The sequence below is a fragment of the Urocitellus parryii genome, chromosome 9 (assembly GCF_045843805.1).
Source record: "Urocitellus parryii isolate mUroPar1 chromosome 9, mUroPar1.hap1, whole genome shotgun sequence".
NCBI classification, from domain to species: Eukaryota; Metazoa; Chordata; class Mammalia; order Rodentia; family Sciuridae; genus Urocitellus; species Urocitellus parryii.
Window position 1 is genome coordinate 8,550,557 of NC_135539.1, and position 26,862 is coordinate 8,577,418.

The 26,862-nt window shown below is 51.8% G+C and overlaps 3 protein-coding genes and 1 non-coding gene across 7 annotated transcripts in view; 2 read left to right on the top strand and 2 right to left on the bottom strand.

Moving 5' to 3' along the window:
• Positions 1 to 2,192: 2,192 nt before the first annotated feature.
• Positions 2,193 to 4,194, top strand: Mettl26 (methyltransferase like 26). 3 transcript variants are annotated; one of them, XM_026385455.2, is made up of 7 exons: positions 2,194 to 2,340; positions 2,534 to 2,977; positions 3,136 to 3,298; positions 3,416 to 3,475; positions 3,671 to 3,738; positions 3,834 to 3,912; positions 3,985 to 4,194. In XM_026385455.2, exons 2-7 carry the CDS (start codon positions 2,781 to 2,783, stop codon positions 4,030 to 4,032), a joined length of 615 nt encoding a protein of 204 aa, XP_026241240.1. In that variant the 5' UTR covers positions 2,194 to 2,340; positions 2,534 to 2,780; the 3' UTR covers positions 4,033 to 4,194. The 3 variants fall into 3 exon arrangements, with proteins under 3 accessions (XP_026241238.1, XP_026241240.1, XP_026241239.1); XM_026385453.2 differs by having other exon boundaries at positions 2,193 to 2,340; positions 3,834 to 4,194; XM_026385454.2 differs by lacking the exon at positions 2,194 to 2,340 and having other exon boundaries at positions 2,430 to 2,977; positions 3,834 to 4,194.
• On the top strand, positions 2,426 to 2,496 carry Trnag-ccc (transfer RNA glycine (anticodon CCC)). Its single transcript has one exon. It is a non-coding gene; the product is annotated as a tRNA-Gly (tRNA).
• A 314-nt stretch (positions 4,195 to 4,508) lies between the features above and the next one.
• Wfikkn1 (WAP, follistatin/kazal, immunoglobulin, kunitz and netrin domain containing 1) lies at positions 4,509 to 8,666 on the bottom strand. The gene is made up of 2 exons (XM_026385511.2): positions 6,714 to 8,666; positions 4,509 to 5,984 (listed from the first exon to the last, which is right to left on the bottom strand). Exons 1-2 carry the CDS (start codon positions 6,906 to 6,908, stop codon positions 4,509 to 4,511), a joined length of 1,671 nt encoding a protein of 556 aa, XP_026241296.1. The 5' UTR covers positions 6,909 to 8,666.
• Positions 8,667 to 8,753: 87 nt separating this feature from the next.
• Positions 8,754 to 26,862, bottom strand: part of Rab40c (RAB40C, member RAS oncogene family) — a 33,416-nt gene continuing 15,307 nt past the window's right edge. The window contains exons 1-6 of one of the 2 annotated variants that reach the window (XM_026385513.2): positions 24,433 to 24,555; positions 17,961 to 18,021; positions 17,207 to 17,267; positions 11,574 to 11,651; positions 11,179 to 11,401; positions 8,755 to 10,530 (exon numbers count right to left, since the gene is read on the bottom strand). In XM_026385513.2, coding sequence (XP_026241298.1) covers positions 10,250 to 10,530; positions 11,179 to 11,401; positions 11,574 to 11,651; positions 17,207 to 17,267; positions 17,961 to 18,021; positions 24,433 to 24,451 — 723 coding nt within the window. In that variant the 5' untranslated portion in view covers positions 24,452 to 24,555 and the 3' untranslated portion in view covers positions 8,755 to 10,249. Of the gene's footprint in view, positions 10,531 to 11,178; positions 11,402 to 11,573; positions 11,652 to 17,206; positions 17,268 to 17,960; positions 18,022 to 24,432; positions 24,556 to 26,862 lie in introns of those variants that run through there. The other variant, XM_026385512.2, reaches the window with a different exon arrangement.

Here is a 26,862-nt window from a genome sequence, read left to right on the forward strand (position 1 = left end):
TGGCCCTAACTTGAGAGTTGGGGCCCTTTTAAGGGAGAGATCTGGACACAGAGGAAGGCTGTATGAAAATGAAGCATAGGGGCTAGGGTTGTGGCTCAGCGGTAGAGCGTTCACCTAGCATATGTACAGCCCTGCATTCGTTCCTCAGCACCACATAAAAATTAAAAAAAAAAAAATTGGAACAGAGACTGGAGCAATGTGGCCATAATCTGACAGTTTCTAAAGTAAATACATGTATTTTCTAAAAGTCACCATGTTTGGGGATAATTTGTTATAGCAGTTAAACAAACTGATATACCCAGGAGAGTGGTGGAAGGAGGGATGGGAGGGAGCGCTGCATAGGGCCTGAGAAGGAAAGTGGGGGTGTTGGACCCCCACTGGATAGTGGGGGGCAGGCAATGAAAAGTGGGCAGATGAGCTGGGATCTAGGAAAGAGGCTGGGCCCTGTTGTTGACTTGGGGTGAGGTGGGACATGGCCCACAGGCCCTTTTGTGAGTGAGAATGGCATAGGATTGACCCTCACTCATCAGGCATTGCCTAAGCATCTTCTGTAGGCCAGACCCCAAGACAATGACAGGCTGGGAGGACGGGGAGTGTGTCCAGGGAATAAGAAAGGATGAGGCAAGGGCCAGTAGGTGCTGCAGGACAAGGGAATCCCTTGTTTCTTTCCACAGCATACAACCAAGGACCTGTGGCTTGCTGAGTCCTGGTGATTTGGTCACATGTGGAAAGGTGGCCCCTGCTATGGTGCCTCCTACCCAGTATACATACATCTCTCAGGCCTAAATTCAGTCTCTGGCACTTGACTTCAACAAGGTCAACCCTGGCTATCCAGGGGAATGTTATCCCACAGAGGTCCCAGACTGCTGCTAGCATCTAACACACTTGCCTGCCAGGAAATGTGTGATCCCACACACGGACTGCGGAATAGCCGCTCCGCCACCTCATCTGCTTTTCTGCCAGGCGCTGAGCTCTGGCAGTGCGGAGGCCAGGTGGAGTGATGGATCAGCAGGGGTGGGGGTGGGGGTGGTATCGGCCAGAGTCCAGTACCATTAAGCATAATGCCATTTGCTGAACACTGTGAACAGTTCCTTAAAGCAGGATTCCTGCCTGTGTGCAGAGAGTCCCAGGGGAAGCCTGGGTTGTGAGTGGCACACCTCTACCTAGGTGGTTCCCTGGCTGTCAAAGTCCTCCAGGTCCTCCTGAAGCTACACCCTCACCTGCTGCAGAACCCAGTCAGGGTCACTACCAACACTGTATGTACATCAATATCCACTTCACAGGGCTGGGGCTGTAGCTGGTTTGATCCTCAGTACCAAATAAAAATAAATAAAATAAAGGTATTGTGTCCAACTACTTCTAAAAATAAATATTAAAAATAAAACAAAGGCATTCAATTCAGTCCATTTACAACTACAAAAAAAAAGTTAATAAAAATGAAAAAAATATATATATCCACTTCACAGTGCTGTTTGGAGGAGGGGAAGCCCGCCAGTCCTCAACTGGCTGCTTCTCTCATTTTAAAATAAAAATGGAAACAATACATGGTGCGGAGGATCCAACACAGTGCCTCACACTTGGTAGGCAAGTGCTCTGCCACTGAGCTCCAGCCCCAGCCCAACTGGCTGCTTTCTTGAGGGAGCCATCCTAAGTGGCAGCCCTACAGCATTGTCCCTGGGACTCATCACTAGCCCTCCCTGGTCTAAACACATTCACATCCCATCCATCAACCTTGGATATGCCCTCAGCATCTACCACAGGCTAAAGTCCTAGTCAGCGGCCACCCTCAGCTCTGGTCCGCAAGACGTGGGGTATGGGGGTTCTTGGCCAGTCCTGACTGCAGAGCACTGCCCTCTGCATTTTCTGGAATCGGACCCTCTGAGAGGTGGACCCCAAGCTGAGTATTCTAAGAAGCTCCCTTGAGTACACACACATCGCAACGTCAGACTAGATTTCATGGGTCTCTGCTCCCGCTATCTATCCCGCTAGGGACCCCGAGCGGGCGCTGGTCATCTCTGTGTTAGAGAGAAGTCCTGAGCATCACTGAGTGCCAGGCTAGACCAACTGGGTCCCAATGAGATCCCCCAACCAGGGCCCCAAATCGGGCCCTGCCCATCAGGCACCTTTCACCAACCCCAAGCAAGGCCCTGCCCACCAGAGGGCCTCACTAGGGCCACGCCCACCAGACTCCCACTACCGCTCCGCTCCCATCAACAACCGAGTGCCCATGGTTGTCATGGTTTCCATGGCCAAGGCTCGAATGAAGGCTGTCTTCGGATCTGCATTCTCCATCTGCGTTCGTTTTTCGGACTCCAAGAAGCATCTCGAGACCAAATTCAGGTGACGATAACGCATGCGCTGTGCCCGCTGCGCGGCAGGCTGCGTCATAATTCTTAGGTCTTGTGGCAGCTTCCTTTGCACAGCTGCGCCGCTGGTGTAGTGGTATCATGCAAGATTCCCATTCTTGCGACCCGGGTTCGATTCCCGGGCGGCGCATGTGATTGTTTTCCCTTTTTCCGATCTCTGGAACCAGCTCCAGCTCACCGCAGCCATGAAGAGCAGAGCAGACTTGAGGGAAGTAGGAAGCACAGGTTCCGGTGCAAGGAGAGACAGGCTCTCTGAAAACACTGGCGCGCAGTGGTGACGCGGTTCCTAACCAAGAGGCGTCCATAAACCAGCAGCATCGGCCGCCGGGGCCCCTCTCGGGGCTGCGGACCCACCCTTTAAGGTGTGTCGCGCGTCCTCTTTTCAGTTGTCCAACTCCTGGCAGCGCGGTGGCGATGCTGGTGGCGGCGGCCGCGGAGCGAAACAAGGAGCCCATCCTGCGCGTGCTGCAGCAGTACGTGGACCCCGCGCAACGCGGCGTCCGTGTGCTCGAGGTGGCCTCTGGTTCCGGCCAGCACGCCGTGCACTTCGCACGGGCCTTCCCGCACGCCGAGTGGCAGCCGTCCGACGTGGACCAGCGCTGCCTGGATAGGTGCGACGGGTGCGGGCTGCCAGAGAGGGTGGCCGGGCAGGGGTGCGGAACCAGGCTGTGGAAGCGGTAGGGCTGCGGGCCCGCTGCTCGGCTCTCTGGGCTCCTGGTGAAGCGACTGCAGGGCCCTCTGCCTCTCCCTCATCCGCTGCCCTCCACAGCATCGCCGCCACCACGCAAGCCCAGGGTCTGTCTAACGTTAAGGCCCCGCTGTACCTGGACGTGACCTGGGAGTGGGAGCACTGGGGAGGGATCCTGCCGCACTCGCTGGACCTGCTGCTCTGCATCAACATGAGCCACATCAGTCCCTTAAGCTGCACCAAGGTGGGTGGCTGCAGAGATGCCTCGGGAGAGAATGGCGGCCAGGATAGCCCTGTCTCCAGCAGGGGTTCTCCAGGGTCTGGGAAGGTGACTCACCCTGCCTTGCCTCCTCCTCCCCAGGGGCTTTTCAGAGCTGCTGGACATCTGCTCAAACCCAAGGCTCTGCTCATCACCTATGGGGTGAGTTGTCCTGCCCCAGGGCCTTTCCCCTCTTATGGCCTGCTGGGCTCTGCCCAGGCTCCACCTGGTTCTAGGCTTCCCCTTTTGGGGGCAGAAAAGGGGTGTCCTTTTCATTCTTCAGACCTCAGCCTGCCAGCATGTCCATGGCCCACTGGGGAATGACTGACCCTGGTTCTATGCCCCCTGTCCATGCAGCCCTATGCAGTCAATGGGAAGATCTACCCCCAGAGCAACGTGGACTTTGACTTGACCCTAAGATGCAGGTCAGAGCTGGGTGAGAGGGGCCTGGCTTAGGGAGAGGTGGGCTGGGTGTCCCTGGTTGGCCCTGGCCAAGACCCTACCTTCCTCCCTGCTGCAGGAACCCAGAGTGGGGACTGAGGGACACAGCCCTTCTTGAGGACCTGGGTCAGGCCAGTGGCCTGTTCCTGGAGAAGATGGTAGGCAGGGTGAGCTGGGGTGGAGTGGCCTTCCTGGGGCCCAAGGGCCACTCCAGCAAAGTATTTCTGTAGGTGGACATGCCAGCCAACAACAAGTGCCTAATTTTCCGGAAAGAATAACTCCTCCCCTTCATCCTGCGTGCATGTGCCCAAGTCTGGGCACAAACCAGAACTCCATCCCTATCTCCCTGGACCAGGTTTCTGGAATGACCAGCCCCACCAGTATGGGCTCATGGAACCTGGGCCCAGACTGCCTTGGAATAAAGCACTTTCTGCTGCCCATTGAGTATCTACCACACTGTGGGACGGGTGGGAAGAAGGGTCTGGCCTGTGGGCATCTAGGGCCTCAAGGGACCGGCAGAATGGAGTTGGTCCCCACCTGTGAAGCAGGAGGTCCCCAGGGTGAGCTGCTTCTCCTTGGAGACCTCAGATGGAGCCAAAACCCCAGTTGGTTGAAGACCCCAGCTTGGTAACAGGCCAAGGGGTGGGGATACCTGGAAGGGTAACAATCCCCCACTGACAGCAGCCCATGAGTTCCAAGGGCAAGGAAGAGCTTTTATTCATCAGAAAGAAGGGCAGGGTGGGGAAGAGCAGGGCTAATCTTGGAAGCGGTTCAGCAGCTCACAGGCCTTCTTCTCCAGCAGCTCTGATATTTTCTTCACCCGCTTCTCGCTGGCGGCGCGCACGTAGCTGCCAGGGTCCAGCACGGCCACACCATCTCGTACTTCACCCATGATGACCAGTGGCCCATCACCGGCAGACACATTGGGACAGGGGCAGGCCCAGTCCATGCCGCTTAGTGTCACCTCCAGGTACTTGGTGCCCAAAAACTTGAGGCCCATCTTGTCATCCTTCAGTACGTCGTCCAGAGCCACACGGGCAATGCCACCCGCAGCCTCTGGTTCCTCCAGCACCTCAGTGAGCCGCCCCACGATGGCAAAGTCACTGCGACACAGGCTCAGTGCCAGTTTGCTTCTGAGGCGACAGGCCCGGCAGGGTGGTGTGCGAGGCACAGGGCAGGCATCCTCACAGCGCTCTCGGCTCTCAAAGTTGTTGCCATTACCCTCGCAGCCACTGTATAGGAAGGGCAGGCACCGCTGCAGAAGTGGGCTATAGGCCCAGCGTGGCTCCCAGCCCTGGCAAGGCCCCTGCACCGCTGGCAGGGTGCAGGCATCACCAGGGCCGCGGGTGCAGGCCTTTTGGCACGCCTCATATGTCTCGAAGCCCCGGGTGGCCCCATCACACTCGAGAGCGGGGAAGGTCATGCAGCCTCCGCGCTGTGGATCGAAGTTCCAGAGCACATGATGTGGGGAGGCAGGGCCTGAACAGGCCTGCGTGCCAGGCAGGCACTCTGCCAGAGTGGGCACGCCATTGGCCTTGTCCCTGGCTGGCTCCCGCTGGACCACAGAGAGTGGGAAGTCAGCCCTCAGAAGGCCTGCGGCATTGCGTGCAGTGCAGGTGTAAAGGCCAGCATCCTCTGGCCGGGCATTGTAGAGTACCAGCTGCCCGATGCTAGTGACCACCACATTGCCATACATCTGATCAGGGCGCAGGATAAGGTTCTCCTGCTGGTGGCTCTGCTTTTCCCAGGTCACAGCAGGTGGCGGGCGGCCACTGACCTCGCAGTGGAGGCTGGCCGTGCCCCCCACATGCACTGCTTGTGGGGAGGGACTGCTGTACAGGACAGGTGGCATGGGGGCAGCCCCCAGCATAGGCCGGGCTGTGGTCTCTGGTGGCCCTGGACTGCTGGGTGGCCAGCTGAGGACATGCTTGCAGGGCACCACATGTAGGTGTAGGCCTCGCAGGCAGGCCTCAGCATCCATGTAGCAGCGATTGTAGTAGGTGAGGCCATCAGAGGCACAGGTGAAGTGGGGCTCCTTCTCACAGCGGTCACGGCAGCGGCATACAGGCTGCCCATCCCAGATGTCACAGTCAGAACCCTGCTGTGGGCACTTGAAGCCCTCACAGGAGGCTGCTGTGGTGGGTGCAGCTGGGTCATCTGGGAATCGGGCTGCCACGCAGCTCTGCAGCCCACACACGTTGGCACAGCACTTCTCCGAGGCAGCACAATCCTGGGGGAGGCAGGTAGCTTAGCAGAGCCCTGAGGCCCTCCCACCTGGCCCAGGGTCTCCACCTTGCCCCTGCTCCAGGGAGTACAGATGCCTGCAGCTACAGCCCCTGTGGCCTCTCCCTGAGCTGGTTTTCCCTCTGGAAAGTGGAGGAAGTGCTTTTTGTCCAGTATGATAAGCTTCAAAGCTGGTCACATATCACCTAACTGAATCCTTAACATCCCCAAGCAGGACTCACTGTGGTTCCCTCCCCGTGTGCCAAGGCCCTGGCTCAATGGCAGATTTGGGCTAGGGTGTGGCTTAGTATGAGGGAGGACCTGGTTCTGCCCTGGCATCATACAGAAAAAAGCAGCCCCCCACCATCACAGATGGCCATGTGCCAACCCTCTGGTCACCCCTTTCCCAGTGTGAGGGAAGGGCGATGGCCCACAGTAAGATTGCTGTGCAAGGGAAAATTCAGAGGCCTGTGTCCACTCTGGTCTTCACAGGATAACTGCTGCCCAGGCAGGAAATAGACAGGTCTGGTGAGGAAAAGGGGATCCCATTCTCAGACAGATGAGGGCAAAGATAGGGTATGACCCGGGCCCCTTGTATGGGGAATGGCCAAAACCTTGGCAGAAGAATGTGGAGAGCCCCAGTAGGAAGTGGGTTCCTAGGGCTGCCCTCCACCCCCAGGGAAAGGGCTAGGATGGGGCCAAGCACCCAAGACTCCTTGGAATTCCCCACACTCACCTGGTCCCTGGCGCACTCTCGCTCACAGGTGCTCTGGGCGTCTACCCACAGGCTGGGGCTGAGCTGGTTGGGGCACAGGCCGGGGTGGTTCCCTAGCTCTGGCAGCAGGCCAGCCCCCAAGGCCAGTCTGATGATGAGGAACAGAGGCAGGAACAGTTGCAGGGCGGGCATGGGGACCACAGGGCCAGGGGGCATAGCCGTGTGGCTGCCAGCCCCTCCTGGGGCCCCACAGAGCCCAACACTCTGCAGGCATCCACTCTCTGGGGCTACCCGGCTGGCCCTTCCTCTCCCCTGATTATTCTTTGGGTTCCCCTTTGGCCCCTGAGGCTGGAGCCCACTGCAAATGCTCCCCCTGGCCCCAGATGGGTGGGTTTTGGAATCTCAGAGCTCTCTGTGTAGCCCTTCCCCTCCCTAATCTGTCTCCTCTCTCAAACACTGCAGGTCCTGGTCAGCATAGGGAGAGGAGGGGAGGCTGGGGAGGGGCCAGGGCTCAATAGCGCAGGGTCATTGAGGGGCGGAGAAGGGCTAGCTCTGGCCAGAGAGGAGGAGAGGAGGGGGATGACACAGTAGCTGGAATCCCTCCCTCCATAGGCTGAAGTCAGCTGGGGTCAGTCTCCTTGAAGACCCTCCTCCTTCGATTTAGGGGGGAGGGGTGAGGCCAACAGAACTCAGCAGCTTTTATCCCCACCCTTCGGTCTCCCATGTGGGGGGAGTTCAGGCCCCTACCTCACCCCAACTGACCACAGGCCTGGGTTTCCCCAAGGCAGGTCCAGGTGGTACCTGTCACCTTTGAGTCCAGGTAAGGCACAGGGGTGCTATTTCAGCCCAGCAGATGGGGAGGGGGTCTGTTCACTTCCTGGGAAGAACACTAACTTTCTCCATGTCCCTGTCAGGGTCACAACCTGCCAGCAGATCTTGAAGTACATGTGGAATCTGCAGGGGTGAGGCCTTGGCAGCTCAGGCCCTGAGCCGACACAGAACTTTGCATTCCCAGAGATACCCACTTTGCTGGAGCCTCTGGCTCTGGCTCTGGCCTTGGCCCAGGCCCTTCCTGGGCTGAGCAAGGAAGGGCATAAGTGAGGCCTGCCCAGCACCAGGATATGGCTCTACATGGGTATCCACCCAGGGTCCATAGGGATGGCCAAGTCCAAGGGCCCTAAACGAGCAAAGTCCTACAAACTACCCAGGGCCCGCAAGCACCCAGGAGTCTCTCCCTGCCCCCAGCTGCCTGGCCTGACCTGGGGGCCAGCTGGGCTGGAGGCCCCTCCTCCACTGGGGAGATCAAAGGCTCCTGGCAGGACAAAGGGCCGCTTGGAATTTGCCCTTCCAAACCCTTCTGAGGCTCCAGAGGTCTGGGGGCCCCAGGAAGTAGCCCTGAGTCTGACCTCCTGACCCAGGAGGCAGGGTAATAAAGAGCTTGGTCTGGCCAGAATGGAACCAAGAGATGGCTGCCAGGCGCCAATGTCTCCTGACTTACCCAGGAGCTATGGGGAGCTGGCCCCTGATAATGAGGGGTGGGTGGCTAGGCCAGCCTACAGATGGGGTCGGGACAGGAGCTCATTGCAGCCTGGCAGCCCCAGTGTGGGGGTGCCCAAGGCCTAGACCACTCCCAAGGAGCAGCATGTGTCCCTGGAGTGTAGGGCCATCTGCGGAGTACAGCATTCTTATCCTGCTCAGGTCTGACCTCCAGGACATGACTCACCCCTGGCTGAGCAGGACTCGGCAGAGTCCCACCCTTGGGGTTCCTGAAGCTGTGGCAAACTGTGGGTGCTGGAAATAAGGGCTCCACATGAGGAGGTGTTTCCCTAGGACTTGTACACTACGCACAGACCAGGCCAGCCCAGCCCACCCTCAGCCCTCGTTTACAGGTATGCAAACCTAGTGTGCCTGCAGGTCATCAAGGTCAGCTCCTGAAGACAAAGGGCTCAAAAAAGCTGGGGCTCAGATGGGCAGGCACAAAGCTGTGGTGGTCCCTGTGCAGGGCACCACTGCCAGACCCACCCACCCCCACCACAGCCCATAAAATCGGACTGACCTTACAAAACCAACAGGGAGGGCACAGCTGAGTTACATTTACTGTACAAAGAAACGGAAGAACAGCTCAAAGGACACAGGAATGCAGGGTCCAGCAGCAGTGAGGGTAGTGTTGATATGGTGCACGTGGGACTGTCCAGCTCCTCAAAATGAAGTCTGTGTAGCTCTGTTCACAACTCCAGAGAAAAGGGCATTGCTGGCAGCAACAGGGCTGCTGGGGTTGGGAGATGGTGGAGCCACCCCTGACACAAGCTCCCCAGCCCAGGAGCCATCTCCCAGTACAGCCATAGTGCTGCATCTGCATGTCCACCGGTGCCCTGAAACACCTGCAGTAGGACTGTCCTGTACCACGTGCACTATGAAGGACCCAGAGAGAGGGGTCCCAGCCCAGGGAGGGCTCCTTGGTGGCTGGGGCCCTAGGGCAGGAGGTAGAGTTGAGCACCAGTGAGGCTGAGGGTGGGGGTGCCAGGCAAGGGGGCAGCACTGAGAAGGACCAGGCCATGGCTTCATGGGGTGAGGATAAGGACACTGTGCACTGGCACAAGGGCTGCTGGGAGGTCCTCCAGAGGGGCCCAAGGTGCAGACAAGGCTGCTATCCAGGCAGTACCACTAAGAAACAGGTCAAAGAGGTTCCGGTCAAAGAGCATGTGACCTCACAGGCAAAAGGGCACCACAGATGAGAACGAGCTGCTGGGAAAATAAGTCCTGGCAGTGTCTGGAGGTTCAGATGCCAACACTGTCACTCCAGTGTCACTCGCAGATCTACAGAAGGCTCTATAGATCTCCTTGACCTGGAGACCTGATCTATGTAGTGAGTATTACCGAGGGTACCCAGTTATAGCAGGCAGGGACCCTGGAATGGCTGAGGGGGGTCCCTCACACCCTGCTTCTCCCCTTTCCTGTAAGTCACACATCCTTGCCTATGCCCAGCACACTGATCTCCAGAGTTATACGCTGGGGCCAAGACCTCTGCCAGAAGCTTCTGGGGTACCCTGTTTCTCACTGGCATGGGCAGTGCAAACACCCCAGGCAAATTGGATGTAAATCTAAAGAACTACTGTTCCAACTGCACCTCCTGCCATCACTCCTCAAGCCCCTCTTTCCCCAGATGTATGGGCCCTCCTCATGGCTGCTGTGGCGTGAAGAGGCAAGCTCACCACACAGATGCATCCATCTTCCCTGACAGCCTTTAAAAAAATGTACAAAACAGGCAAAATGTTCTCTATATAAATAAGGAAGGGGAGCCAGGCTCCCTCCTGGCCCAAGCCCAGATAGCCTGGAGTCTGGGGTTGATTCAGACCAGGGTCTCTGTAGCACCAGCAGCCCAGCTACCCAAAGGCCCCTGGGCCTCATCCATGGAGTGTGCTCTCCCCTCCACCTAGCTGGGTGTGGAGGAGAACCGGACGCTTCCGAAACAGGCTGTGTGGCCAAGTCTTCCTGCCCGGGAGCGCTCTTCCACCACTGAGCCTCCCAGAGTCTGCAGAGTGGTGCCTGCTGGCCTGCTAGGAGATCTTGCAGTTGCTCCGAGAACAGTTCTGGGGAGGGCTCTGGGGCGGGCGGATGGACTTGGACCTCTTGAGACTGTTGCCCTTGCTACTGCTGCCTCCAGCTCCACTGGCCAGGGAGTACGAGCGACCATGCATCATGACGGCATTCATGCCGTTAGCCATGGAGAAGGACTTGAGGTGGCTCTTGATGGTAACGGGTAGTGGAAGCTTGTCAATGAGGTGCACTGGGGTGCAGGAGACAATGGCACGGCAGCAGAGGTCCTGCAGGCTGAACACTGTGGCAGGGGGAATCAGATGGGGGCCAGGAGGCCCACTAAGATATGTGCTGAGGAGCTGCCCTCTCCCAACTAGGACAGGGCCCTGCCCTCAGCCTCCCAGCACAGACACCGTGCAAAGAGTGGCTCCCTCCTGCCTTCCCTCTTAGAATGGAGTGCACTGCAAGGTGCTGCTGCGAGACCAGCAGCCCTAGGAGCTGTGGTGGGGCAGAGGCTGACTTGCTCTTGGGAGCCATTCTGCAGCCCCTCCCGTAGCTCCAGTTAGAGTGCAACTCAGCCCAGCCTGGCGGCACCCAGCTCAGGTCTGCACAGTCTGCAGATGCTCCTGTGGCAGAGTAGGCCCAGGGTACAAGAAGGTTCTCTATGGCTCCTGTTAAGAAGGGAGGGGTTTGGGCTCCACTGTGACCACCCATTTGCCCAGCAGCCAACTGCCAGGAAGCACGGGTCAATGGTCCCATCTCCCGTGGTTTCTGGTCGAGGTATGGAATAGGGCAGGCAGAACACTGCAAAGCTGCTGGCGTCCCATCTCCAGAGGGACCCCACATGCAGAACTGCTCACTGCATGTAGCAAAAGGGGACTGTGGCTCTGGAGGAGCCTTCCCATTTTCCCCCCAGCACTCTCAGCTCCACCCCCACATTGCCACCCACCTCGATTGGGCCTCCAGATCTTCTCCATTCCATGCCGCATAAGCACAATGCGTGAGAGTTCAGTGAAGGATTCAATGACATTGAAGTTGCACAGGGGGCTGACCTCAAAGAATGTCATGCAGTTCTTCTCCGCATAGGCACGGGCCTGCTCGGTTGGGACTTGCCGCTTGAAGGCCAGATGCAGCCGGTTCCCAACAAGGATCCGGGGGACCCCAGGTGCATGCTTGGGTTGGGGAGACACAGTATTCAGAGGCAAATCTCAGGACACACCAACCCCTCAGTCTTGAGCAGACCCCCCCATCACCCACAAGCTATGGAGTGGTCATAGCAGGCAATATACCCGGGTACAGCCTAGTCCTGTGCCTTCCCCTGCAGGGGTGCAGACCCACACCTACCTCATCAATCTCTTTGATCCACCGGTCAATGCCATCAAAGGACCAGCGGTTTGTGATGTCATATACCAAAAGGATCCCCTGCAAGGGAGACACATAGAGGTCACCTACAGAGGTCACCTAAGCGTGGACCCAGGAACACTGGCACAGCAGACTTTGTGGGTTACTAGCATGAACATCAGATGGGAAATGTACCTGCTGCCAAACAAGGGGGCGGGTGGGGAGGGGAGCTGAAGGAAACCTTCTGTAAGAGGGGGTGGCTCAGATGCTACTCCCTCCCACCCCTGAGATGTCTTCAATTTCTGATCTCCAGGCACAGCACAGGCATTACTCTGAAACCATTCAAACATCACAGAAGCTAAGCTGTAACACACCCAGGTCTGGGCTATGTGGCCACAGAGCTGCAAGATGGGAGCTGAGTGTCCTTGCAGTCAGTCCAGCAGTGAACTCTGCCCCTGGAGTACTTGGGGGCTGAGCAGAGCTGAACAGAGGCATTTCTGAGTCTTCCAACCAGAAATCTGCAGAGCAGGGTGTTAGTTGCTACAGGAGCAGGTTTTCATGAGGGCTCCCCGCAACCAAGCTGAGCAGGATCTGCTATGGGGTCTTTTCTGCTACATCCCTTAGAGACCAATTAGCAGGAGCTCAGCTCTGGGCTGTCTCACCTGCCCTGAGTATCTCTCAGCAGTGACACCCTCGTGGCTCTCCAGCAGGGGCCCAGCCACCACAGTATTCAGCAGCACTCTGAACCCACCCAGAGAGCCACAAAGCTGCATATGACAGAGGACAGGCAAGGGCTGAGAGTGTAGGCAAGGGCAGTGTGCACCTCAGGGCCAGGGCTCAGAGCCTTCCCCTCCAACACACCCTCTCGTTTCTGCAAGACCAGTGTGGCCCCAGGTCTCCTTAAGACAAAGGCCCTATCCTTTGGATAGCAGGCCTAGAACAGGGCCGCATCCACATCCAGGAGGAACCCCTCTAGCCCAGAGGGGAAACCCCCAGGCCAGGCACCCCTATGAAGAACTGACCAACCTGAGCCAGATGGGTGGGCAAAAAATGGTAAGACTTACAATAAATTAACACACACCTAAGTGTAAGCTCTGTTGCTCAGGCACAGGGACCTAGCCTATCTTTTGCTACAAGGAGAGGGTTGGCTTGGAGGGGGGGGGTCAGTGCCCCCTGAAGCATCATATGGCAATCCGAGTCGGAGTCCAAAGACTCCCGTCAGGGGGCAACTCAGCACTGCTGAGAGCCAGGAACAACCATATGGTGGGCCGACACTCACTGGGAAAGCCGACAATGTAAGGCATAACAGTCATGCAAAAAATTAAAATAGCAGAAGTGCACTTCACAGGTATGATGGGTGGTCAGATAGTGAAGCTCAGGGCGAGAGACGGCTGAGTGCTGTGCACAGGATGATGATTTTTTCTCCCCGGTACAGGGAATTGAACCCAGGGGCACTTTACCACTGAGCTACATCCTAGCCCTTTTTACTTTGAGACAGAGTCTTGCCAAGTCCTTAGCGCCTTGCTGAGTTGCCCAGGCTGGCCTGAACTCACAACCCTCCTACCTCAGCCTCCTGAGTCGCTGGGATCACAGGTGCGGCCGCTGTGCCTGGCACCATATCTTACAGAATGAGGATATAAACACAATACTGCACAGAGAAGTCTGCACAGGTGATTTCCACTTTCTTTCTTATGTTTTCCCCATTTCCTGCAATGACACTTGTGTCACATTTTAAAGGAATGAGTAGAAGGCTCACTGAGGCTGGACAGGTTGGCTTTGGCTTCAACTGTGCCCTGAGGTGGTCGAGAGCCCTGGCCACCCCTCCTGGCTAGTGCCAGCAGTCCCAGCTCTCCTCTTGTGTGCCCTAAGCAGGCAGGCCCTTTCTGATACTGTCTAAATCCAATCAGTTGTGGTTATGAGCAGAAGAGGCAGGGTGGAAAGTCACAAAGACAAAGGCCAGCACTGGTCTCATTATAGGCAGTAATCATGGATTTGTCTGGGAAAACTATTTGGGATGAACTATTTGGCAGGATAGCCAAGAAACCAAAATGTGGTTCCTTTTTACCAGAACCAATCCCAAAAGAATCCCAGCATCACTCCTGTGTTTCAAAGAGGCAGAACAAGGGGAAAATAGACTACTTACCACATTTTGCCTTTTTAGTGTGACAGTAATATATGCTCTGATTTTTAAAAGCTAAGTAGTACTCTAAGGCATAAGTAAAAAATGTAGGTGCTCCCCTCCTCCAGCCCCCTGAGTGTCTCCCAGAGGTCCCCATGCCTCCTGGCTCACTTCTCACACACAGGATATCCCCTTCTGGAACTCAGACCCACCCTCTCTGACACGAGCCAGTTCCCAGCCTCAGATGCTGCCTTTGGTAACAACCTGCTGTAAGGCCCCTTGGAGCGCCCCTGTTTTCGCTCAGCTCAGCCTCTAGGATAAACTCCTGGAAGTGCGACTGCTGGGTCCAAGCAGGGATGCCCTTCTGTTATGACTGCTTTCTGATCTCCAACCCACACGCCAGAAACACACAGGCTGGAGGCACAGCTACTCTGAGTTTCTGACAGATACATGGACCTATGTTATGAACTGAGATGGAGAGGTGCCTCGGTTAAAAACAAAACTTAGGGGCTGAGGACATAGCTCAGTTAGTAAAGTGCTTGCCTTGCTTGCATACACAAGGTCCTGGGTTCAATCCCCAGCAGCCCCACCTCACACACACACCAAAAAAAAAAAAAAAAAAAATGTATCCAGGTATCATCCTGCGGTCGCACAGCTTGGGAGGCTGGGGCAGGAGGATCTCTTGAGCCCAGGAGTTAGAGGCGCCTGGGCAACAGAGCTAGATTTCATTAAAAAGGGCGGGGGGGCTGGAGTTGTAGCACAGCGGTAGAACGCTTGCCTTGTATGTGTGAGGCACTGCATTCAATTCCAAGCACCACATATAAATAAGCAAATAAAATAAAGATCCATCAACAACTTAAAATTTAAAAAAAAATAGTATTTGACAGGCTGGGGGTGGGGTGAAGCTTGAGTAGAGCACTTGCCTGGCATGCGTAAAGCCCTGGGTTGGGTTCAATCCCTAGTACCACAAAACAAACAACAGCCAGAGTGAAACCCTCCTGCCTGTTTCCTCAGCACCAGGCTCTGCCCAGGAATAAGTGCCACCCACACCCACAAGTGGCTGCTGTCCTCAGCAGTCATCCTGTATGGCTTTCCATATGAAGCCCTCCTCTACCTTGAGGAACTTACCACTACCAAACCAGCTGGTTCTAAGCCAGCTGACCCTGAGCCCTCAACAGAACAGGGCAGTTCCTCTCACTGGCACAGCCAGACTCCCCTGCCCCCAGCCCCAGGTTCTCACACCAGGGTGACCATCTTACTCCCTCCGTGGGTAGCACCAGCCTTCGGGGCCTTAAGAGGCCACCTCTGACCTCAGCCACAGACAGCATATGTGCTTGGCCCATAGGTGCCAACGAGAACAGCCTGTGGCTCCTTGGTGAAAAGTAAAGGGATTCTGCAGCAGCCACAAGACAGTGCTGTACATGACAGGTGACGAGCAAGACAGTGGCCAGAGGCCTCTGTTGGTGCCATCTTCAAGACCCAAGATCCACAGGCCTCTGTCCTCATGAGGGGGTCAGAGAATGACACTGCTTGATCTGGAAGGATGGTACACGCCATCAGGGGCTGCACACAGAAGCATTGCTACACTTGCTCTAGAGACTCCATTACCTCCCTGCTGTTCCCCAAGCAGGACACACACAGGAGAGACAGGATAGTACCAGGGCAGGCTCAGGGCTTCTCCTGGGACAAGGCCACTAGGAAGCACCTGGTACTCCCCACCTGAGCCCAAGATGTGCACTTGGGGTTTGTAATTACTCTTCTTAGCCAGGATATGGCAACTAAGAACTTCCAAAAGTAAAAAGCAAATCAAAACCCACCTATTGCCATAGATACTTTGGAAAGAACACAGAAATAATGACACCTGCTTTGCTTCCCAGAAAACAGTCTGGCAGAGGCAGAGCTTAATAGTGCTATGGTGGGAACACCACAGGTGAGCCCAGCCAGGCTTACTCTAAACTGCCTTTCCATGACTTCCCAATAACCCTCTAGGCCCCACCAGGGTAACTGCTCTCTTTACTATATTGTCTTATTGTAAAAGTCTACATGTTTATTGCAGAAACTAGAAAGTGCTGAAAAGCAAATGGAAAATAATAAACTTTTTTGTTGTTGTTGTTACTGGGGACTGAACTCAGAGGTGCTCTACCACTGAGCCATATCCCCAGCCCTTATTTTTTGAGAAGGGGTCTACTAAGTTGCTCAGGCTGGTCTTGAACTTGCGATCTTCCTATCTCAGCTTCTTAAGTTGCTAGGATTACAGGCGTGTGCCAAGGTACCAGGCTTTATCTTTTTTTGCAGTGCTAGGGATCAAACCCAGGGCCTTGAACATGGTAGGCAAGCACTTTACCACTACAGCCCCAACCCCCAAACATTTTTTTAAATATTTTTTTTTAGTTGTAGATGGACACAATACCTTTATTTTGTTTTTATTTTTTATGTGGTACTGGGGATCAAACCCAGTGACTCACGCATGCTGGCAAGTGCTCTACCACTGAGCACAACCCTGGCTTCCCAATAAAATATGTTTAAAAATAGATGTAAAAGCTGGGCACAGAGGCACATGCCTATAATCCCAGTGGCTTGGGAGGTTGAGACAGGAGGATTGTAAGCTCAAGGCCGGCCTCAGCAAGTTAATAAGACTCTAAGCAACTTAGTGAGACCCTGTCTCAAAATAAACAAAAAGGGCTATAGGTATGTGGCTCAATGATAAAGTATCCTGGGTTAAAATATATATATATATATATATAATCTTTTTTTTTTTTTTAACGTTGCCCAGGCTGGCCTCCAACTCTCCAACTCATAGACTCCAGCCTCAGCTTCCAGAGTAGCTGGGATTACAGGCGATGCTATCACATCCAGCTTAACAAGATGTATTTCAATAGCTCGGGGAGGGTGCTATGGCCATTGTGCTATGTTCAGGGCACATTCCAAAGCACCAGGCAGAAGGCCACTGGCCACAGCTTGAGAATAGCAATGCACTGTACAGGGACACTGAAAGCAGGTGCATTGAGGACATAGTCAACACTGCGGGGAGGCTTCCACGATCAGAAAGAGTGTCAAGGAGGATGGCTGTGTGCAGCACTGGAGATTGAACCCAGGGGCGTCCCACCACTGAGCTACATCCCAGCCCTTCTGATTTTGAGTCAAGACCTCTCTTGAGCTTGAGACTCCTCCTGCCTCAGCCTCTCAAGTGCGTCGAATCACTGGTGTGCATTACTGCGCACAAGTGCCATTTCTTTGGAGAGCTGTCCAGAAGACCTATGCTTACTATGTCATGAGGTTTTCTTTAAAAAAAAAACAAAACACTGATGGGTAAAAAGTCAGTCCCAGAGAAGTTGATTAGAGCAGGCCACACTGGACATTTAATATACAGGCTATCAGGGAAAGCCTGATGTTCATATATCAAAAAATCCCTTAAAAAGGAATAATGTGCTTTGGATATTGGACAGGACAGCTGCCTGACCAGAAAAGGTCACAAGAAACCATCTGAAAAGCAGCAAGAGAGTGTCACTGGTCTTACCTGTGCGCCCCTGGAGTAGGACCTGAAGATGGTGCAGAACCGGCCCTGGCCCGAGGTGTCCCTGAAACACATAGGGAGTCAGAGGGACCTGAGTGAGGGGTCATGTCCTCCATTCTGGCTCAGCAGCTCATCTGGACATCCTGGAGAGGCCAGGCAAGGGAGCCAAGAAGCGCAGAGAGGGTATGCCAGGAAGATGCCGACTACGCAGATCATGCCAGCCCGGTGAGTAACATCACAGAGGCAGACCAAGAGGGCAGCCCTTGTCTACCTGCTCAATGAGTCCCACTTGGGCCTGGAAGTCCAGGACGCTATCTGGAAAACCCCAGAGACCAGTGAAATTGTTGTCGCAGACTTTGAAGTTCTGGGAAATGTTTTTTTGTTGTTGTTGATGGGCCTTTATTTTATTTATTTATATTGGTGTTGAGAATCGAACCCAGTACCTCACACATGCTAGGCAAGCACTCTGCCACTGAGCCACAGCCCAGCCCATGAAATGTGTTCTTTAATGTGTAGCCCAGGAAAATGCCAGGAGAGGCAGCATCAGCCACTGTGGAAATAAGTCTTTTGGGGCAAAGAGGGCATGGGCCCTGTCAGGACAAGATGCCTTAAATACTCCTGTTTTCCTATCTCGGAACAGAGTCCATTCCCTGCTTGAGCAGGGCCTGTTTAAATGGCAACTACAAGCAGGATATAAAGAGGGTGCCTTCCTATTTTACCCCATGGCTCCCCGTCTCCACCCAACACCCCAACTTACCAGAGCTCCAGCTTGACACGCCTCCCGTCCAGCAGAATGGTGGTTGTCTTGTAGTCAATCCCTGTGAAGAAGCACAGGGGTATGGCAACCCTCAGCAACCAGCCTCCCCAGAGCTCAGACTCCTCAACTGAGCCTGTGCTGCAAAGTGGAAAAAGTGTTTCCCTGCAACCTGCTGGGGAATAGGGCAGGAGTACTCCCTGTGGCCCCAGCCCAGCCCACCTACACACAGCAACCACAGGACAAGGCAAGTGCTGAGGTCAGGACAAGGCAATGGCTGCAGGCTGGCCACACCAGCCTTTCCAGGGGCTCTGAGTCCGGCAGGCTGGAAGGACATGGCTCACCTCCACTTTCACCTACTAAATGTGGATTCTGAGGCTAAACTCTCAAAGGCCTGCTGTGGCCCCAGGAACTCACAATTGGAGCATTATCAAGGATGAGGCAACTTAAAGATGTTGTTTCCTTCCCATCCCCTCCTTCCCTTCCTCTTGTGTGTGCAGTACTGGGGATTGAACCCAGGGGCATCCCACCACTGAGCTACATCCCAGCCCTTCTGATTTTGAGTCAAGACCTCTCTTGAGCTTGAGACCCCTCCTGCCTCAGCCTCCCAAGTGCGTGGGATCACTGGTGTGCATACTGCGCACAAGTGCCATTTCTTTGGAGAGCTGTCCAGAAGACCTATGCTTACTATGTCTTGAGGTTTTCTTTTCTTTTCTTTTTTTTTTTTTAATATTTATTTATTTAGTTAGTTAGTTATTGGCAGACACAACATCTTTGTTTGTATGTGGTGCTGAGGATCGAACCCGGGCCGCACGCATGCCAGTTGAGCGCGCTACCGCTTGAGCCACATCCCCAGCCCTCTTTTTTTTTTTTTTTAAAAAAAAAAAACACTGATGTGTAAAAAGTCAATCCCAGAGAAATTGATTAGAGCAGGCCACACTGGACATTTAATATACAGGCAACAAGAACCCTGTCCACAGCTCCTGCCCATAGTGCTCAGTCCTCATTCATACAAGCCTTAAACATATCAGGATCTCCTTTTTTTGTTTTTGTACCAGGAATTGAACCCAGGGATGCTTTATCACTGAGCCACATCCCCATCCCCAGCCCTTTTTTTTTTGTTTGTTTGTTTTTTTAATATCTTTATTTTTATGTGGTGCTGAGGATTGAACCCAGTGCTCACGCGTGCGAGGCGACCACTCTCACTCTGAGCCACAATCCCAGCCCCTAGCCTTTTTTATTTTGAGACAGGATCTCATTAACTTGCTGAGGCTCATCTCAAACTTGTGATCTTCCTGCCTCAGCCTTCTAAGTCACGGGGATTATAGACTGCACCATGGTGTCTGGCAGGTTCTCAGCTTTTATAACCCTTGCTCCAAGGGGGCTGGAAATGGGCATTTAAAAAAAAAAATTTTTTTTAGTTGTAGATGGACACAATATCTTTGTTTTATTTATTTATTTTTGAATGTGGTGCTGAGGATTGAACCCAGCGTCTCAAGCACACGAGGTGAGTGCTCAACCACTGAGCTACAACCCTAGTCCTGGAAAAGGGCATTTTAAACATACACATCACTCTCAAACGATGGTGTCTGTATATCTGTAGGTGTGTCTGTCTTTATATCTGTGTCTGTGTCTCTGCATGTCTCTATATCTCTGTGTGTTTCTCTATTTTTGTGGGTCCATATGCCTCTGCATGTGTCTGTCTCTATACCTCTGCATATCTATTTTTTTGTGCATGTGTCTGTGCATGACTGTGTGTGTACGGCTCTATCCAGGCAGGCAGACCACTTGGCACCCCTTCAACCATCAGGAGCTCCTTTCAGGCATCTGTTGGCCTAGCAAATTAGTGACTGTATATCAAAACCTTGTTGTTTTGATATACAGCCAATATCATGTTGGTTTTGGTGCTATTGCTCTGTAGTATAGTTAAGATCTGGTATTGTGATGCCTCTTGCTTCACTCTTCTTGCTGAGGATTGCTTTGGCTATTCTGGGTCTCTTATTTTTTCAAATGAATTTTATGACTGCTTTTTCTAGTTCTATAAAGAAGGTCATTAGGATTATAATAGGAAGTGCATTAAACCTGTATAATGCTTTTGGTAGTACAGCCATTTTGACTACATTAATTCTGTCTATCCAGGAGCATGGGAGGTCTTTCCATCTCCCAAGGTATTCTTCCATTTTTTTTTTTTCTTTAGTGTTCTGTAGTTTTCTTTGTTGAGCTCCTTCACCTCTTTTGATTAACTCCCAAGTAGTTTTTTTTTTGAGGCTACTTGAATGGGGCAGTTTTCCTAATTTCTTTCAGTAGATTTATCACTGATGTATAGGAACATGTTTGATTTATGGGTGTTGATTTTATATTCTGCTACTTTGCTGAATTCATTTATTAGTTCCAGAAGTTTTTTGATGAATTTTTTTTTAATCTTCTAAATATAGAATCATGTCATTGGCAAATAGTTTGAGTTCTTCTCTTCCTATTCATACCCCTTTAATTTCTTTCTCCTATATAATTACTCTGGCTAGAGTTTCAAGGACAATGTTGAATAGAAGTGGTAAAAGAGGGCATCCTTGTCTTGTTCCACTTTTTTAGAGGGAATGCTTCTTCTCAGCAAATGAAAGAATCAATAATGTGAAAAGACAGCCCACAGAGTGGGAGAAAATCTTTACCACATGCACCTCAGATAGAGCATTAACTCCCAGGATATACAAAGAACTCAAAAACCTTAACACCAAAAATAAATAAATAAATAAATAAATACACACACACACACACACACACACACACACACACACACATACATTTATATCCCAACCAATAAATGGGCTAAGGAATTGAACAGACACTTCACTGAAGAAGAAATACAATCGATCAACAAATACATGAAAAAAAATGTTCAACATCTCTAGCAATTGGAGAAATGCAAATCAAAACTACTTTAAGATTTCATCTCTGGGGTGAGGGGGTGGTTCAGTGGTAGAGCACTTGCCTAGCATGTGCAAGTCCCTGGGTTCAATCCTCAGCACCACATATAAATAAATAAAAGATCTATTAACTAAAAAATATTAAAAAGAAAAAGATTTCATCTCACTCTAGTCAGAATGGCAATTATCAAGAATACAAGCAATAATAAACGTTAGTGAGGATGTGGGGGAAAAGGTACACTCATACATTGCTGATGGGACTGCAAATTAGTGCAATCATTATGGAAATCAGTATGAAGATTCCTCAGGAAACCTGGAATGGAACCACCATTTGACCCAGCTATCCCACTTCTCATTTTATACCCAAAGGACTTAAAATCAGCACACTATGGGCTGGGGATGTGGCTCAAGTGGTAGCGAGCTCGCCTGGCATGTGTGCAGCCCGGGTTCGATCCTCAGCACCACATACAAACAAAGATGTTGTGTCCGCCAAAAACTAAAAAATAAATATTAAAAAAAATTCTCTCTCTCTCTCCCCCTCTCTCTCTCTCACTCTATCTTTAAAAAAAAAAAATCAGCACACTACAGTGATGCAGCCACATCAATGTTTACAGCAGTTCAACTCACAATAGCTAAGCTATGGAACCAACCTAGGTGTCCTTTAACAGATGAATGAATAAAGGAAGCATGTTATATATACACAATGGAATATTACTTAGCCTTAAAGAAGAATAAAATTATGGCATTTGCCGGTAAATGGATAGAGCTGGAGAATATCATGCTATGCAAAATAAGCCAATTCCCTAAAACCAAAAGCCAAATGTTTTCTCTGATATGTGGGTGCTAATTCACAATGGGGGAGGAGGCTATGGAAGAATAGTTACTTTAGGTACAGGGGAGTGAAGGGAGGGGAGAGGGCCTGGGGGTAGGAAAAACAGTAGAACAAATGAGACACTTATTACCCTATGTACATATACAACTACATAACCAGTGATTCTATATCGTGTACTACCAGAAGAATGAGAAATAATATGTCATTTATGTATGATGTGTCAAAGTGCATTCTACTGTCATGTACAATTATTAATCAGAACAAATTCTTAAAAAAGTATAAGGCCAAGCATGTTGGCTCATGCCTATAATCCCAGCAGCTTGGGAGGCTGAGATAGGAAGATCACAAATGCAAAGCCAATCTCAGCAACAGCAAAGCACTAAGCAAATCAGTGAGACCCCGTCTCTAACTAAAATACAAAATAGGGATTGGGATGTGGCTCAGTGGTTGAGTGCCTCTAAATTCAATCCCCAGTACTAAAAAGGAAAAAATAAAAATAAAAAGTATCAGCAGAGAGAAAAATGTAGCTCACAAAATGGAAGAAAATATTTGTAAATCATGTATTTTGTTAAGAACTGAGAGTTCTATAAGTCAACCTGATTAAAAATGGGCAAAGGCCTTGAATAGATACTTCCTCAAAGATGATACACCAATAGCCACTGAGCACAAGAAACCATGCTGATCTTACGTTTGTGTAATAAGTCTATAAACCCAAAGAAAGCACATCTCATAATTGCTAGCATAATTCTGTCACGGATCTGAAATTCGAGTTGATGCTGCCGAATTCAGAGTCTGTTCCTGGGGATCTGTATATATTTATAAAGGATTAAAATATCCTCATATAGAATAAGCTGAATAAACATTAAGATTTAAAAAAAAAAAAAAAAGAAACCATGCTGAGACAGTGGAATGAATCATATATGAATACATAACCAGTGTAATGCCACATGACATACAATCACAAGAATGGGAAGCTATGCCCCATGTGTACATAACATGTCAAAATATATTCTACTGGGCTGGGGATGTGGCTCAAGTGGTAGTGCGCTTGCCTAACATGCGCGAGGCACTGGGTTTGATTCTGAGCACCACATAAAAATAAAATAAAGATATGTGTCCACCTACAACTAAAAAATAAATTTAAAAAACTACCATAAAATTAATATATATTCTACTATTATGCATAACTAAAAAAAATGTGGAATACCGCCAGGAAAAGTGAGTCAGAACCAAGCTGCTCCTTCATGATGATGCATGTCTGTAATCCTAGCAGCTTGGGAGGCTGAGGCAGGAGGATTTTGAGTTCAAGGCCAGCCTCAGCAACTTAGGACAGCCCTTTCTCAAAAAAATAAAAAAAGCTGGGATGTGGCTCAGTGGTTAAATGGCCCTGGGTTCAATCCCCGGTACCAAACAGAAAAATAAAAATAAAAGAAAGAAACGAAGGGCCAGTGTGGCAAGGGTGTGGAAAAGAGAGCCTTCCATGCACCAGGGACTGTAGTACAACTGCTGACAGAACAAGTATCCACATACCACTGGGCTGTGTGCTCCAACACCGTTGAGACATCAGATCTCTGAGGATGAGGAAAAGTGAGGGCATCTCATGCACACCCTCAGGGAAAGACCTGCCCAGGCCCAGCCAAAGCCCTCTTCCACCCCCTTCTCCTCAACTTTCCCTCTGCTTTTCTGGAGGAAGCTTCTGGAGTTCTATCCTACATGAAACTCAGTGCTGACAGCGGTGATGCCACAAGAGACCCATGAGGGACAGTGCTGCAAACAGTGATTTTTGAGGTGCCTGCTTGAGACCAGAATTACCACCTGTCCCCCCAGGAAAGGTACTGCCCTGCTGCCAAGCCACCACTAGAGGGCACTGTGGCTCTGTGCCTGGCCAAAGAACCAGAGTTGCTGCAGGAGAGCTCTGGGCACCCAGGAAAGGCTGAGGAAGAGACCACGCTTGTCACCAAGAGACCTGGGGCACAAAGAGCTGTGCTGACGCCTCACATATCACACCTATCACCACCACTGGAAACAAAGACCTCAGCTGGACTTCGAGGCCATCCTGCCACTGGCCCAGCTCACTGCGTGACACCCAGAGGCCTACCTGATGTGTTCACTGCTCTTACAGCAGACAGAGGATGGATGGAGCCCAGGCCCTTGAGGGCCCTGAGTTCTTCTGGGATAGAGACCCTATGGCCTGGGCGTCAGATCCAGACACTGAGAAGGGGGCTGCTTAGAGGAAGGGAGTGCCTGCTCCCTAGCCACCTGTGTGCAGCACACACTCAGCTGTCCCACACTCCCAGGTAGCATAGTGCTCAGTAAACACAGGCGTGGAATGATCTAGACTTATAACGGTCATGCTGGAAATGAACAAGACTCCCTAGTGGCCACTCCTCTGAGCACAGTCTACCAAGGGCCTTACCACTGGTAACCCAAGGCCACTGAGCCCCAAGATGCAACTCCAGAGCAAGTCTGACTCCAAGAGAAGGGCACACACAGCCTCAAGGGAACAGGAAGGCCAGGTGGCATGGGCCCAACAGGATCTGCACTGAGGTGAAAGGGCAACAGGTCCCAAAGCAGACAGCAGGGTCCAGATAGGACAGGTTCATGAACCAGCTGAGACTAGGGAGGGCACAGAGTTCCTGGGTTACCACTTTTACCTGGGAAATTTAGTCATGGATATCAAAAAATATCAAGTACATTCTTCAAGCTTGGTTTGTCCTCTTACCTCCATCTCCCAGACCCATATCAACTGTGAAGAGTGGACTGCCAAAACAGGGATGTAGGCCGGGAGTGATGGCCAGCCTTGACAGCCCCTCATCCTCCCATCAGTTCTGAAACATTCAGTTGCTTTTTAAAAGATGATGGGGTGGTCAGGCATGGTGAAGCACATCTGTAATCCCAGCGACTTGAGAGGCGGAGGCAGGAGGATCACAAGTTCAAGGACAGCCTGGGCAATTTAGCAAGACCCTGCCTCAAAATAAAATAAAAAGGACTGGGATGTACTCAGTGGTAGAGCACCCCTGGATTCCATCCCCCGTATACACACACACACACACACACACACACACACACACACACACACACAAGGTGAGGCTGGCCGGGCGCAGTGGCGTCCACCTGTAATCCCAGCAGCTCAGGAGGCTGAGACAGGAGGATCACAAGTTCAAAGCCAGCCTCTGCAAAAGCGAGATGCTAAGCAACTCAGTTAGACCCTGTCTCTCAATAAAATACAAAATAGGGCTGGGGATATGGCTCAGTAATCGAATGTCCCCGAGTTCAATCCCCAGTACCAAAAAAAAAAAAAAAAGGTGAGACTGGGAGTGTACCCTCGGGGTAGAGCATGTGCTCAGCATGCATGAGGCCCTGGGTTCAATCCCTAGCACCAAAAATAAAAATAAAAACAAGTGATTATCAGGAGTTCTATTCCAGGCCTGGTGGCAGGAGCCTGTAGTCCCAGCACTAGAGAGGCTGAGGTGGGAGACCAGGAGCACACAACCAGCCTGAGCAACATAGTCAGACCCATTCCAAAAGAAAGTTAAAAAGTTGCATGGCACAAGCATTCAGAACAGAACTGCACTATAGAACCAGCCCAGCTACACAAGCAACTCATGATGACCAAGTGAGCTGGCTCCTGCAGTACATTTGCACTGAATACACACACAGAATAGGTCCCATGGATGTCCATGTCTCTGGGCCTATAACTCAGGGGCCAGCAGTAGGTGACCTGAGGCAGGTGGCTTTGCCATCAGCCCTCACCAGCCATTCCCTTCTTTCCAAAGCCCAGGAAGGCAAGCTGGCTCTCCTCTGGAAAGCATCTTTTTTCTATTCTTCAAAATCCAAAATCAGCTCCCCCTAGTCCTGTATCCAGCTTGCCAAGTGAAGGCTCACAGCTACTGAAGGAATCAGGGTCCCTGACCTTCCATCAGACACGTGGCCTTTCTTACCATAAGCACCAGACACTTTTAGTGTTTCAGTCTTTGGTCTGCAATATCTTCAATGCTCACTGCACAGTGCTGAGGGGATGGTGCACCAGGTGGCCGCAGAGAGTCCAGTAGGAAAGGCAGAACCCAGAGGGCTAATGAAAGTCCACTTAGCAGGGCTGTGCCAGGGCCACCAGGAAGGGAGCCCTTGTCTGGGGAGGTTTCTCAGAGGACCAATTATCATTTATCCAATGCTTCAGAGTGAGCAACTCTCTGGTGGGGATGATGGGTGGAGGCTGCTTCGGAGGGTAGAGGGGTACAGCTGCTGGAGGCAGAGCAATGAACTGTAACAAGGCCTGGTGCCCAGGTGCCAGGAGCATGGTGGGCTGTGTTGGGCACAGGCTGGCAGGTCTGCTGGGGCCCCCAGGAAAAGCCATAAGCAGCTGGAGTCTGGATGTCATCCATGCAGAGGTCCATCCACTCTTTGTTTTATTTTTTTATGTGGTGCTGAGGATCAAACCCAGTGCCTCACAGATGCCAGGCAAGCTCCCTACCACTGAGCCAAAACCCCAGCATGTCCATCCATTCTTGTGCCACCTTTTTTCCCTTCATTTTAAAAAATATTTATTTACTTATTCAGTTGTAGTTGGACACGATACCTTTATTTTTATGTGGTGCTGAGGATTGAACCTAGGGCCTAGCATGTGCTAGGCAAGTGCTCTACCACTAGCCATGACACCAGCTCAAAATCACTCTTTTTTAAGGATGTCAGATAATATACTATTCAGTTAAAAAGGCAAGGCCCCTGAAAGGGCTGGTGCCTCTCTAGGGCCTTCAGCTAGTCTATACCAAGGCTTCACGAGTGCCAGGGGCTCTAGGTGGGTCTGAAGGCCTTACCACTAGTTCAGGTCCACCCCAGTGGCCCTCTAGCTCACCTGACCCTGGTGAGCTGTTACCTCTTGGCAGACCTGCACTAACATATGTACTTATAAGACTCCAGAGGCACTATCATCATGAGACTCAGAAAGAAACTGAAGCAGGGAGGTCAGAACACCAGCCTCACTCCTGAGAACAAAGTCATCAGCCAGAGTTCCTGGCTATGTGTACCACATGGCTGCAACCTCCCTGTCCAAAATTACATGAGCCTAAATCCTGCAATGTCATTCCCAAGTCCTGCCAGATGCTTAGTGACTCCCAGAGAGGCCAGTGCTGTCTGATTCCTCATCCTCCACCAG

What these genes read in the sequence shown, in the direction of transcription:
- Mettl26 (XM_026385453.2), top strand. Translation starts at nt 2,781, where the DNA reads ATGCTGGTGGCGGCGGCCGCGGAGCGAAACAAGGAGCCCATCCTGCGC. An exon ending in GTCCCTTAAGCTGCACCAAG is followed by an intron (nt 3,299 to 3,415) that starts GTGGGTGGCTGC and finishes CCTCCTCCCCAG; the next exon opens with GGGCTTTTCAGAGCTGCTGG. An exon ending in GACTTGACCCTAAGATGCAG is followed by an intron (nt 3,739 to 3,833) that starts GTCAGAGCTGGG and finishes TCCCTGCTGCAG; the next exon opens with GAACCCAGAGTGGGGACTGA.
- Wfikkn1 (XM_026385511.2), bottom strand. Translation starts at nt 6,908, where the DNA reads ATGCCCCCTGGCCCTGTGGTCCCCATGCCCGCCCTGCAACTGTTCCTG. An exon ending in GAGAGTGCGCCAGGGACCAG is followed by an intron (nt 5,985 to 6,713) that starts GTGAGTGTGGGG and finishes TGCCTCCCCCAG; the next exon opens with GATTGTGCTGCCTCGGAGAA.